Here is a 13,820-nt window from a genome sequence, read left to right as displayed (position 1 = left end):
AAGAAGTCACACATAAAACAGGCACTCCCATTTATTGTGCTTGCAGAGTTGTTTCTGAAGACTTTGTTTGGAGACCTTGTTTCTGCCTCTTTATAGAGCTCTGGTCTCTTAACAGCTCTGCTTAAAGACTTCTTGTGGAGCTCTGGGTTTCTTTTAGGGTGACTGGTGGGCAGAGATCAGATTTCACAAGGCTGTAGGCTTGTAAAACCATTCCTAACTCAGACCATCAAAGCCTGCAGCAAGGAGAAAGATAACATTTGCATACAGGCACAAAGTGCTTGGCCACTTTAGTCAATTCAAAGTGTTTGGAAATGCTAAAAATAGGGTTAAATGAAAGTTTTTGGTGGGGATTAACATTGATTGTAAATGACACTTTTCCACTCTTCAGAAGCATTTAAAAATTTTAAATGCTGTTAAAAAATTAAATAGAAATTTAAATAGGGGCCTGAACATAGGGGTTAAAGGTTTGTCTTGCTCCGTCCTTGCTCCGGTCTGATGCCCAGGTTGGCACTTTGTCCAGCAGCAGTTCCTGAATAACAGAGTTGTGGCCACCAAACAAAAATATTAAACGAACGTCAGAATACAAATGCTTACTTGCAGGGAAAACATAGTTCATAGATCATGTTTCTATGCTTTTCTAGCACTTCTAAACTCTCATAGAAACTACAGTTTAATTTTTTATTGCAAAGTGGTTTCTCTTCAGATATTCTTTTTCTTACAAATTTTGACTTGACCATACTGGCTGGCTAGAGAACCAAACAATCACAGGTGATAGTCTCGTCAAAGAAGCTCAGAACACTTAGAGGGAGAGAAAATTTTTTAAAAAATAAGGTATTGGAGCAGCTGTTTCTTGAAACCATGTCCCAAAGACGCACATAATTTTTTAATACTTTTATGTAATTATATTTTTGGGCTGGAGCAGTAGCACAGCGGGTAGGGTGTTTGCCTTGCACATGGCCAACCAGGGTTCGATTCCTCCATCCCTCTCGGAGAGCCCGGCAAGCTACCGAGAGGATCCTGCCTGCACAGCAGAGCCTGGCAAGCTCCCTGTGGCAGATTTGATATGCCAAAAACAGTCACAACAAGTCTCACAATGGAGACGTTACTGGTGCCCAATCGAGCAAATTGATGAGCAATGGGATGACAGTGACAGTGAATTACATTTTTATCAAATCTGGCCCACTCCCTGTGGTGCCTGTGGTCCCAGACCAACTCGGAACCTCACACGTGCTAGGTATGAGCTCTGCCACTTGAGCCATATCCCAGGCCACTGCAGTGAGGTGTTTCTATAGAAAAATAAAGATAGAAGTAGACCAGTGGGGAGGAATCACCACACATAATCCTAGTGCTCACACTCTGGATTAGTTTGTCTTTTTGTAATTTTGTTCTCTAACATTTCACATTGAAAAAGAGGACATATTTTTCTTGTCAGATGTTTTATTACTATCCATATTAAAAGTTGCATATTAGAGGCAGGAGCGATAGCACAGCGGGTAGGGCGTTTGCCTTGCATGCAGCTGACTCGCCTTCAATTTCCAGCATCCCATAGGGTCCCCTGAGCACCGCCAGGAATAATTCCTGAGTGCAGAGCCAGGAGTAACCCCTGTGCATCGCCGGGTGTGACCCAAAGCACATAAATAAATAAATAAATAAATAAATAAATAAATAAATAAATAAATAAATAAATAAATGTGATTGGACTGGAGTGATAGCACAGCAGGTAGGGCGTTTGCCTTGCACGCGGCTGACCCAGGTTCGATTCCTCCATCCCTCTCGGAGAGCCCGGCAAGCTACGGAGAGGATCCTGCCCGCACAGCAGAGCCTGGGAAGCTCCCCATGGCATATTCAATATGCCAAAAACAGTTATTTAACAACTTTCACAGTGGAGACGTTACTGGTGCCCGCTCGAGCAAACCGATGAACAACGTGACGACAGTGCCACAGTGCAGTGCTACGTTAATACAATTGAACTGCATGTGTTCATACTTTTAATAAGGCTCCCAAATGTAGCTGGTCCTGCTTGAAAGTCTGTTTTGGAAACCTCCAATTTTTTTTTTAGTCATAACTTTGTATTTAGTGGAAATAGACATGAGATATAAAGAAATTTGTCATCTACTTGAAATGAAAGCAGTAGGGTAATAAGAAAAATTGGACTGGGTTCAGTAAAATGACTGGAAATCTGTAATTTTTTTTTGTTTTGATTTTGCCTTTTGGGTCACACCTACTGATGCTCAGGGGTGCCTCCTGGCTCTGCACTCAGGAATGACTCCTGGTGGTGCTCAGGGACCATATAGGATTCTGGGAATCAAACCCAGGTTGGCCGCGTGCAAGGCAAACGCCCTCCCCGCTGTGCTATCGCTCCAGCCCCAGAAATCTCCACTTTTAACACCCATTCTCACCCAGTTAGAATTGCAGGCGAGTGCACTCCTAAGCACTGGCACTGCTCGGAAACAGAAATGGGAGCTTTTCTCTTCTCCAGAACGTTTAGAGAGCCCGACACTTCCCTCCTGAGGGAATCCCCGCAGGGTCCCAGAGGCAGCCTTGGGGCTGCAGCCACTGGGCAGGTTTCCCATCTTCCTGGGTCTTGGTTTCCGCAGCTGACAAGGGGCAATGCCAGTTGTGCGAATTAAATAAGCGAGAACGTGTGACGTGCGTTAAGTACTGCCTGGCAGTGAAACCTGAAGTCATCAGTTCCCCTCCGTGCTTTCCCTCTTCTCAGCTTCCCCTCCACGGCCTTCATCCCTTCTTCTCGGTTGCACACCCTCACTGCCCTCCCACCCAGCGTCTCTCTCTCCTGAGGGAGTAGCCCCTGTGATCTGGTCGTCACTGGGGTTCTAATTACCAAAGAAATATCTGCCAGATAAATGGACTTAAAAGAGATCAGGTTAGTCTACAGCTTTCCCACTACGAGATTAAAATGAGCAGTTTCACAATACCCAAAAGGAGAGAGAGAGAGAGAGAAGAAAGGAATGTGCTTGCCATAGAGGCAGGGGGTGGGAAGGGGTGAGGGGTGGCGGGCGGGATACTGGGAATGTTGGTGGTGGAGAATGGGCACTGGTGGACGGATGGGTACTGAAATGTAATCACCAAAGTGTGTAAGCCTGTAACTTGTAAGCCAGTAAGTTGTAACTGTATCCCACGGTATCACTGTATCACTGCCATCCCGTTGTTCATTGATTTACTGGAGCAGGCACCAGTAATGTCTCTATTCCTCCCAGCCCTGAGATTTTAGCAGCCTCTCCTTACTCGTCTTTTTCAATGACTGGAGGCTCTTTCAGGGTCAGGGGAATGAGACCTATCGTTACTGTTTTTGGCATATCGAATATGCCACGGGTAGCTTGCCAGGCTCTGCCCATGCAGGTGGGATACTCTCTGTAGCTTGCCGGGCTCTCCGAGAGGGATGTATATATCTGTTGCTGTATTTGGGACATGAATACGCCACAGGGAGTTTGCCAGGCTCTCCTGAGCAGACAATAAACTCTCGGTAGCTTGCCAGGTTCTCCAGAGGGAGATGTAGGCTATCAGATGTCAATCAGTTGGATCAATCAATCAATCAATCTCACGGTGATTCATTAAAATGAAACTTAAAAAATAAAATGAGCAGTTTTGTAAGTCCCAATGAAGGTAAAAAGAGAAAAAAAAACCCATAAAATTCAAATAGAGTGAAGCCCTTTCCTGTGTTGGAGGGACGGTTTGTCTGCAGTCTGGGAGGGGTGGACCCCAGCCCTGTGCCGGACTCAGGGTCGCCCCTGTCACACCGAGCCCCGTTGTTCAGGCCGTGGTGCTGCTGGCCGCACCCTTGACTGGCACTGCCCTTGGTGGTGTGTAGTGCCGGGCAGTCTCGGCGATGCATGGGGCTCCTGAGCACTGGGCTGGGGGCAGCGCCCTGGGCACATCAGGTGTGTGCCCGCCCTCGGGCTGTCTCTCGGTCCAAGTCAGCCCTCTGGCTTTTTGGAGATTTTTTTTTTTTTTTTGGTCAGCCAGAGTTAATTACAGACAAAATGAATGTTGTGATTAGAAAGACAGCAGTTGGTATTAAAGTATGATTCATGGAAATCGAAGTTATATCCATTTTTAATGCCCACCTTTTTAAAAGCCTGACATTCAAAACGGTTGCCTAGTTTGGTTTGGGAATAAGAGATCTCAAACTAGTGCCCTGTTTAAAAAAAGAAGGAAAGCTAGCCATTTGTTGAGAATGTAGCCAGTGTAAAAAAGTCACAAGTACACAGTTGGGGTGCTGGGAAGAGGCTTAAGAGGCTGGAGTACATCCTCTTCCTTTGCATTGCTTGTCCCTGCCCCCATTCCCTGGAGGTGGTCTCCCAGTGCAGCTCCTGTGGTAGCCCACCCCATATATATATTTATATTTATGTGTATACATACATATAGGTATAGATACACACACACACACACACACACACACACACACACACATACACACATAATTATCACTGTAATTCTACCAACGGCCAACATCCAGAGACTTAAAAGCAAGCTCCCGGAAGAGAGCAACACAGAGAGTGTCCCTGACCCTGAAAGAGCCTCCAGTGTGGCACCGTTGGGAAGGATGAGTAGAGAGAGGCCTCTAAAATCTCAGGGCTAGGATGAATGGAGACGTTACTGAGACCGCTCAAGAAATTCGACAATCAATGATCACTGTAGTCACTGTCACTGTCATCCCGTTTATCGATTTACTCGAGCGGGCACCAGTAACGTCTCCATTGTGAGATTTGTTACTGTTTTTGGCATATCAAATACGCCACAGGTAGCTTTATTAAACCTTATATAGAAACCCCTCACTAATTTGGGTTATGAATCTTTACAGAGAACTTTTTAATAGTAGAGGGATGAGAATTTTGCTTATAAAAATAAAACTACTAAAATATTAGGTATCATTTGGAGTTACAGTGAGTTGAAACAAAAAAGGCCACCTTTTTATCCCACATCTGGAATTTGTACATGGATTTGTTTGTTTTTGGCTTTTTTGTTTGTTTGTTTGTTTGTTTTTTGGTTCATACCTGGTGACACTCAGAGCTCAACCCCGGGTTCTGTGTTCAGGGGTCACTTCTGGTGGTACCCTCAGGCGCTGAGGGTTGAACCAGAGTTTTTCCTTTCTTTTTTTCCTTTTGTGGTGGGGAATGGGTTTGGACCATACCCACCAGTGCTTGGGGTTGCACTCAGCACTGCTTGGGAGATCACATGGTGCCCAGGAGCAACCCAGGGCAAGCGCCCTAGCCCCTGAACTATTTCCCCAGCCCCGTTCTTGACATTTCTGATTACTGTACCTAAAAACCTAATGGAATTGGAGAAAAAAAAAAACCCAAATCAGTTCAGCATTGTTTTCAAAGTGGAGTCTCTCCCAGCTCACTCCCTTGAGAAATCCTTTGAAGAATAGGACCCGTTACTGACCTTCAGTGAGCTAACAGAGTAAAAAAAGGGAGATTTGTTAATCGGAGATTACAGTGTTGTGGGGTAAATGAGTGACAATGAAGATTCTTAGCGTAGGGAAGTTGCAGGGAAAAAAAGGGTCACAAACAAGCTGCAGAGAAAAGGGAGCCAAAGGATGGGCGAGTGAAGTAGACTTGAAACAGCGATAGGATTTCGTCATCCGAAAGATGTCTGAGGGGTAAGAGATGGGGTAGTGCTGAGGAAATGCCACGGTGTATTTACTTATTTATTGATGCTTTTTGGGTCACACCCGGCGATGCTCAGGGGTTACTCCTGGCTCTGCACTCAGGAATTACTCCTGGGGGTGCTCAGGGGACCATATGGGATGCTGGGACTCGAACCCGGGTTGGCTGAGTGCAAGGCAAACGCCCTACCCGCTGTGCTATCGCTCCAGCCCCGCCACCGTGTGTTTAGAGAACTCCGAGTTTTCGTGTTGGTGAAGCAACACTGTCAGTGGGGAATCGTAAGGTGGCTGTCTGCTGCCTAATTAATAATAGTGCAGATGAAATTTCTAGTTTACGATGACCCCTCTGGACTCTGTCTCTGCCGGCAAGAGTGACTGTCACCCAAGAACCCCAGGAAGATGAGAAGGCCTGAATTGAAGAGAGGATTGTTAGGAGTGGAGACAATTAGATTTCCTTTTAGGCTAATGGAAGAAGAAACCACTGAAATAGGTAGGGCTGGAGGAACTATTGCTTCATAAGGGAAACATTAAATTATGTTGGATATTTCAGTCTGGGGAGGTAAATGCTGAGGGGGAAAAAAGGTATAAAATCTGTACTTTGACCAAAAAGGAGAGAGAGAGCAAAAGGGAATGCCCTGCCACAGGGGCGGGGTGGGGCGGGGGATGGGGTGGGGGTGGTGGGAGGGATGCTGGGACCATCGGTGGCAGAGAATGGGCACTGGTGGGGGGATGGGCACTGGACCATTGTGTGACTGAAATGCAAGCATGAAAGGTTGTAAGTCTGTAACTGTTCCTCACGGTGATTCGCTAATGAAAAATTTAAATAAAAAATTTGTACTTTGACATTTGTAAGTTCATCTGTGACAAGATTTTAAGGTGATTCTTTAACTACTGAAAGGTGGTTATGGGGCCTGGAGAAATAGTACAGTGGGTAGGTGCTTGCCTTGCTAAAGGGTGGCCTGGGTTTGATCCCTGGCACCTCGTTTAATTCCCTGAGCCCCACCAGGCATGACTGGGCACGATCCCTGAGTGCAGAGCCCGGAATAACCCCTGAGCCTTGCTGGGTTGTGGCCTAAACTCCCCCACCAAAAAAATATGGAACTAATAGGAGCAATTAATAGTTCCTGTTTAGGGGCTGGAGGAATAGCACAGCGGGTAGGGCATTTGCCTTGCACGCGGCCGACCCGGGTTCGAATCCCAGCATCCCATATGGTCCCCTGAGCATCGCCAGGGGTGATTCCTGAGTGCAGAGCCAGGAGTAACCCCTGTGCATCGCTGAGTGTGACCCAAAAAGCAAAAAAAAAAAAAAAAAAAAAAAGTTCCTGTTTAGAGCAGGAGTAAACATTTTCAAAACTAACTACTAATTCCTCCCAAATAAGAATGCAGTGATGGGACTGGAGTCCTGTGGGCAAAGTGATTGTGGCTGAACCTGGGTCAATTCCAGACATCCCGATGGTCCCCTGGGTACCACCAGGGCTCATACCCAGGCCCAGAGCCAGGGGCCCTGCTGGGTTTCAGCCAAAACAGAAGGTAAAAAATGTATTTGACACGGGTTGAGTTAAATAGAGAAAAGCAAGCTTCCATTCCTGAGAGCACAGGATGTCCGGAGTGTGAAGCTGATGATGCTGTGAAGGCTGGTACGCGCTTCAGTGCCCTTACTCCGTTGTGCGCCTTGATTTGACCCAGGATGCTGATGCTTATAAATAGAAAAGCATCCTAAAATATAATTGTGGGAACAATGAAAAACTATTGACTTGTGGAATTTTATATTCTTTGAATAGATGTCTCAGGCATTTTAACTACCTTCTCTTTACTCTTTCAGAATTTACCGAGCACCTCAAAGAACTTAGATTTATGTAGGTTATGTCTGCTGATACATACTTATTTAAAAATGAAAACATTGGGTCCATCCCTTACTAACATAACACATTTAATGAAAAACAACTGTCTTCCACAGTGAAAACCCCTTTTTTTTTTTTTTTACTGAGAGGTGTAACATTGGTTTTGCATTTAATAAGACAGGGGTGTTCTCACATCTGCTTTCACATTGAGACTGTTGGCAATGTCTCCCATACTTGTACTTCTGTAGTCCATAGAACATTCGAGAATGTGGAAAATGCAGTCTTTGGCAGTGGTTATTATGAAAATGGTTTTAACCCAGTCATTCTGCAAACAACAGTGCTTTGAGACTCACTGTTCTGAAGGGAGTAGACATCTTTTATTACATTTATAAAGTATTGCTCTACTCCTAGCCATCCATTTTTGGAAATGTATGCTACTAAGAATATTTTAACCCAGATTCCCTAGCTTTTGGCAGAGCCTGGCAAGCTCCCCGTGGCGTATTCGATATGCCAAAAACAGTAACAAGTCTCACCATGGAGACGTTACTGGTGCCCGCTTGAGAGAATCGATGAACAACGGGAAGACAGTGCTCCAGTGCTCCCCTGGCTTTGGCTTCACCTCTCGATACCTGCAACCAGTTTACAGGCTAATGAAGTCAAATCCACGGTAGAATGCCATAGTGTTCTGTGACATTTTACCCTTCGTGTCAACCAGACCTTATTCCTTCGGTTTGTAACTTCTCACATTATTGTAACAGTATTCTCTTTTTAAAAACAACAACAACAACAACAACAACAAAAAACACAAAGTCTGGGCTGTGTCAAAAATGAAGATCATGAACGAGGGTACGAGGATAACAGTTCCTGCAGGCCCGCCTCAGGTTGTAAAGAATTCTCTCAAAAACATCAGCAGTCCAGGATTTATTTCCACTTTGGAAATACTTGAGGCGAACGTAGAGGTCGAGTCTTCCCTACCTCTGATTCATCAGCCGCACCATTTGTTGTCCCTCTTGCTTGCTCTGTCCACTTCATCGGGGCCAACTTCATTTGGTTCCAAACACAGGGTGACATCTGTGTCCTGTAAGAACCAAGCCTTTGTTTTCGTTAAGATCCTCTGTGGAACCTCACCCCTCTCACCGCCGTCCCCGCACTGGCAGGACGGTTTAAACAGCCTGTTGTTCTCTTGACTCGCGACTCTTCTTCTTTCACTCCATCCGTGTCGCAGCGCCGGATGGAGTCTCCTGACGGCACTCGTAACGCAGCACTCCATCGCTCAAGGGTGTTTTAGGGAGACGGTCCTTGGCACTGTGGTACAAATCTGCTTTATTTTCTTTTCTCCTTTTCCACACACCCTGGATTTGACCTGTTCCACAGTTGGGCCTGCTTGCTCACCGCTGGGGACCCAAGCTCTGTATTTCAAATGTTTACCACCATGTGTTTTTCCTTCTACCTGGAATGTTCTCTTTGTTCTCTTCCACCGAAGTCTAGTAGATTCTTTCTCGGGGTTAAGAGAGTTTTGTTCTACTGACCAATATTTGGGAGTTCCACTCCATGTTTCGGGGACAGTGCGGTGCCGGGGGTTCAACAGGGATCAGCCGCATGCAAGGCTAACTCTGCACTATCTCTGCAGCCCCCAAATCCACTAGATTCTTCAGTGTTCATTAAAGCTATTTTTTTTACCTGAATGGCCTGTCTTTAGTGATGCCTCTTTCCTTTGAAATTCAACAGTATTTGATGATTGATCGTACCACACAGTTTGGTATATAATTACAGTATGCTACACAGCTTGGTATGGAATTACAAACCAATTTTGTTTATTTCTGTCTTGTTGATCACCCTCCCCCCAATTGATAGTTTATGGAGAACCTCTCTCCATGAATTATTTCATTATAATATATTCTCTCAGAAAATAGTTTCTTTCCAGAGTTATTTTGTCCTGGGAGAGACCAGATCCCTTGAGTTTGGCAAATGCCTGGTGGATTTTTCTCAGATGATTTCCCCGGTGATCTTTGTCTGGTGAGATGGGTTGACCTTATTTCTGGTGCTCAAGTTGCATCTATGTTGTTTCCGAGTATAGTATAATAAGTGTGTGCATTTGTTTTGAAGTGTCAAAATTTATCTTACAGCTATTTCTGCCTTTGAAGTTCAGCCCGTTTCTACTGAGGTCCAAGAGGGCGGAGTTGCCCGGTTTGCGTGCAAGATTTCGTCACACCCTCCAGCAGTCATAACCTGGGAATTAAACCGGACAAGTCTACCTGTAGCAATGGACAGGTGATGCAGCTTTTGTCTTTGGAGATGACAAAGGAATAACAAGGATTTATCATGAGACTGTATGAGGGGAAAGACCATCTGGAGCTCAGAGTCCTTAACAATTGCAATAATCTGGTTCTTAAAAGCATTTTGCTTAGGCAAAAATTATCAGGTTCTGGTACATGGGACCATAATTTTTTAAAATTTCATTTAAATTTTTATATTGAATCACAAGGGACCATAATTCTTTGTGTGTGTGTTTGTGTGTGTGTATGTTTTAATTCAGATCAGACTGCATATAGTGTATCTTCCTACTTTCTTCCTTTCTCAAATATATTTTCAAGTGATGGAACCTTCTGAACATTTGGATTGAAAGTCCAGGTACGTCTTCATTGCTGACTGGATGTAGCAGTGCTTGGTGTAAGGATGTCCTGTGTGTGCAGAAAGTTGCTCTGCCTTCCAAAACACACACACACACACACACACACACACACACACACACACACACACGTGCATACGTGCATGCTTAAAAGTGAGTAGAACTTAGGGATCAAGAACTTGGTAGCAGTTTTTTAAAGCTTGTTTCCTTGGGTCAGGGATTTTGGAATGTACACAGGAGACCCCAGATTCCATCTCCAGCAACACATAATCCTGTCTCATCCCCCAAATTGTTGGGTGTGAAACCCCACACATTCTAGAAAAAGAATTAGAATCCTGTCAAAGTCACATAGTAGTGTTCCAAAGTAGGCAGCAGGCATTTGCTAAAATAGCAAAGCACTGAGATGGAAGAAGTTATTAAGGAAGTCTTTTCCTTCCTTCCTTCCTTCCTTCCTTCCTTCCTTCCTTCCTTCCTTCCTTCCTTCCTTCCTCCCTCCCTCCCTCCCTCCCTCCCTCCCTCCCTTCCTTCCTTCCTGGAAGAAGTTATTAAGGAAGTCTTTTCCTTCCTTCCTTCCTTCCTTCCTTCCTTCCTTCCTTCCTTCCTTCCTTCCTTCCTTCCTTCCTTCCTTCCTTCCTTCCTGTTGTGAGGGTCACACCTGGCTGTGCTGGAGTGGGTGCATGGGGCTTCTCTCACACTTGTCCTTGGAGGTCGCTCCTGATAGTGCTCAGTGGCCCATGTGGTCCTGGGAATCACAGCCAGCTCCCACCTCCCCACCCCCGCCATGCACCCAGTCTGTTGCACTATTGATCTGGCCCCAGAGTATTCCTTTTCAAACTTACAGTAAGATATTTTGAAAAAGTATATATGAGTAGACAAATTGGGTTTTGAAAAAAATTATAGTAAGCACTGACTACCAGTTAGATGAATCTAAGCCCTAATATCAAGTAAGAATTTGTGGGACCTTGGGTGATTTCACCAAGTACACAGCACATCATGCAATTAGAATTGTCGTGATATGAGTGAAAACCGTTGAATCAAAATAGGGCTTAAAATGTTAAAGAGGCTTAAAAATTATATCTAGCACTTTAAGAAGCTGAAAATATTAGTCTTTGTTGTAGCGGTATGTTAAAATATAAAATCTAATGCAAAACCTGAAGTCGTCTTCCCTCTTGTGGCAGGATAACGGCCTTGCCCTCTGGGGTACTGCAGATCTATGATGTCGGCAGAGGAGATGTTGGGAATTACCGCTGCGTGGCTGCCACTGTGGCTCACAGGCGGAGAAGTGTGGAGGCCTCCCTGACCGTGATTCCAGGTAGCCGTGGGGGGTCGGTTCTGGTTTTCGTTGGTCCAGCTGTTTTCCATTGAGCTATAATCATCCTGGACTGCAGCGATAGCACAGCGGGGAGGGCTTTTGCCTTGCAAGTGGCTGACCCGGATTCAATTCCTCCATCCCTCTCGGAGAGCCCGACAAGCTACCGAGAGTATCCCGCCCACTCGGCAGAGCCTGGCAAGCTCCCCATGGCATATTCGATATGCCAGAAACAGTAACAACAAGTCTCACAATGGAGACGTTACTGGTACCCCGCTCGAGCAAATCGATGAACAACGGGACTACAGTGCTATAGTTAGAAGAGGGAATAATTTGGAGAAATTCTGTATTTGTTTAAAGAAATTTTATTTCATAATAATTATTTAGAATTTATTTTAATCTTGTGCAAGAAAACCTAAAGACATTGTCATATTTCACCCTAATATTTCCTTTCACAAAAAATATACCTAAACATGCTTTAAGGTTGAGAAGCATTTTTTGAGAAACAGCAAGATGCATTTTACACGTGTGTGTATGTGTGTGCGTATACATCTATATAATTTTTGGCTTGAGGTCCACACAGCTGGCTGGGAATTCAGGGGTGACTCCTGGAGGTGTTTGGGGAAATGTGGTTCCAGGTCTCCAGCTTGCAAAGCAGGTGCCAGCTCTCTGAGTTGTCTTGCCAGCCCTGGAGTTACATAAAAATAAATAAAAATTACATAAAAATAAATTTTAAGAAATAAATAATACAATAAAAATTGTTATGTTTTAATTTTAGGGAATATCTATTAGTTCCCTGCTGTGATAGATAAAGACAAAAGCATTCTGGAAGCCATTCTTCCTTTTGTTCTCAACAAGATCAGGGGTTAGTGAAGGTATTAAGTTTTTGTTTGAATCTCAGTCTAAAAACACATTATTTGGAGTAAAACTAATTGTCCATCAGCTGGCGAATGGATTTTAAAAAAGTGAAGTGTTTGGGGCTGTAAAGATAGCAAGAGGGCAAGGCCCTTGCCTCGCGTGCACTGACCCAGGCTTAACCCAGCACTGCGTATCCTCTCCAGGAGTGACCCCAGAGACAGGCCAGGAGTGACCCCAGAGAACAGGCCAGGAGTATCTCCTGGAGTACGTCCTGGAGTATCTCCTGGAGTATCTCCCTCCTGGAGTATCTCCTGGAGTACCTCCTGGAGTCTGTCCTGGAGTACTACGTCCTGGAGTATCTCCTGGAGTCTGTCCCGGAGTATGTCCTGGAGTATCTCCTAGAGTACCTCCTGGAGTACCTCCTGGAGTACGACGTCCTGGAGTATCTCCTAGAGTCTGTCCTGGAGTATGTCCTGGAGTATCTCCTGGATATGGCCAAGAGTATGTCCTGGAGTCTGTCCTGGAGTATCTCCTGGAGTGTTAGATATCAACCCTAAGTGCTTTAGTCTTTATCAGTGAATTGCCCCTTTCCTCCTCCCAGAGAAGCTTACCATGCCCTTGCTAACATCCTTAATTTAGTCAAAGTCTATCTTCAACCTCCCCTTTGTGCTGGATATTAACCCTAAGTGCTTCAGGCTTTATCAGTGTATTGTCTCCTTTCCTCCTCCTAGAGGAATTTATATTGCCCTTGCTGGCATCCCTAACTTAGTTAAAGTTTATTAGTAATCTTTCCCTTGTATTTTACCTTGCATTGTCACAGTCCCCCATGTCAGTCTCGATTGCTTGTAAAGCAAAACTTTCCGGTAATTCTGAACTTATATTGATACTGCTTTGTATTTGAAGTGCTGTATATTTGTGCTTGCTTTTCTGCTTCCCCTATGGCCTTTTTATATGTTACCATAGAGCAAGTTCTTTGGTTAAACACAGAAAGACCATTACTGCTATGCTCCTAATATTTGGGAGTTGATTGACTCTGAAATATATCTGCTCCTGGGCATAGTTACTTGATCATAGCTACTTGACTCAGGCTCCAGTTTCTGTAGTTCCTGACACCCCAAAGGGGAGGTCCTGCCGTGGGACTGGGATGGACCCAGGGCAAGTGGCAAAACTACCCGGCAGCGAAATGGAACATTCTAGAAAGCATATATGCATGGTTTTCATGCAGACTGTTACAACTTTAGAGACAGGACCCCCCTGGGGAAGGACTAGCTGAACTGGCCTGAGGACTTAGTCTGGGACTTACGATAAAAGCCTTGCCCTCAGAGCCCAGACAACCAAGTGTTTAAAGCCTTGTTTGCCCTCAGCCCAGAGAAATAAGTGTTGGGATCTTTGTCTCTTACTGTGTTTATCCAAACAACTGCTAGTATTGATAACTTACATAATTAGAGGGAAACATAAAAGCAACGCAGTTGTCCCTGGGGGACAGAGTATCTCCTTGAGTTGATCTCCCTAAAAGAATTTCCTCTGCCGAATGTTTATCTACATAAATGACCA

At 44.8% G+C, this 13,820-nt stretch overlaps 1 protein-coding gene across 1 annotated transcript in view; it reads left to right on the top strand.

Annotated features, from left to right (window-relative positions):
- PRTG (protogenin) overlaps nucleotides 1-13,820 on the top strand; it is a 150,454-nt gene that overhangs the window by 39,582 nt on the left and 97,052 nt on the right. Inside the window, exons 3-4 of the mRNA XM_055124556.1 lie at nucleotides 9,597-9,741; nucleotides 11,278-11,411. Coding sequence (XP_054980531.1) covers nucleotides 9,597-9,741; nucleotides 11,278-11,411 — 279 coding nt within the window. The remainder of the gene's footprint in view (nucleotides 1-9,596; nucleotides 9,742-11,277; nucleotides 11,412-13,820) is intronic.

This window comes from Sorex araneus, chromosome 2 (assembly GCF_027595985.1).
Source record: "Sorex araneus isolate mSorAra2 chromosome 2, mSorAra2.pri, whole genome shotgun sequence".
Taxonomy (NCBI): Eukaryota; Metazoa; Chordata; class Mammalia; order Eulipotyphla; family Soricidae; genus Sorex; species Sorex araneus.
Note: the sequence above shows the minus strand (reverse complement) of the source record. Positions and strands in the feature narration are given on the sequence as shown.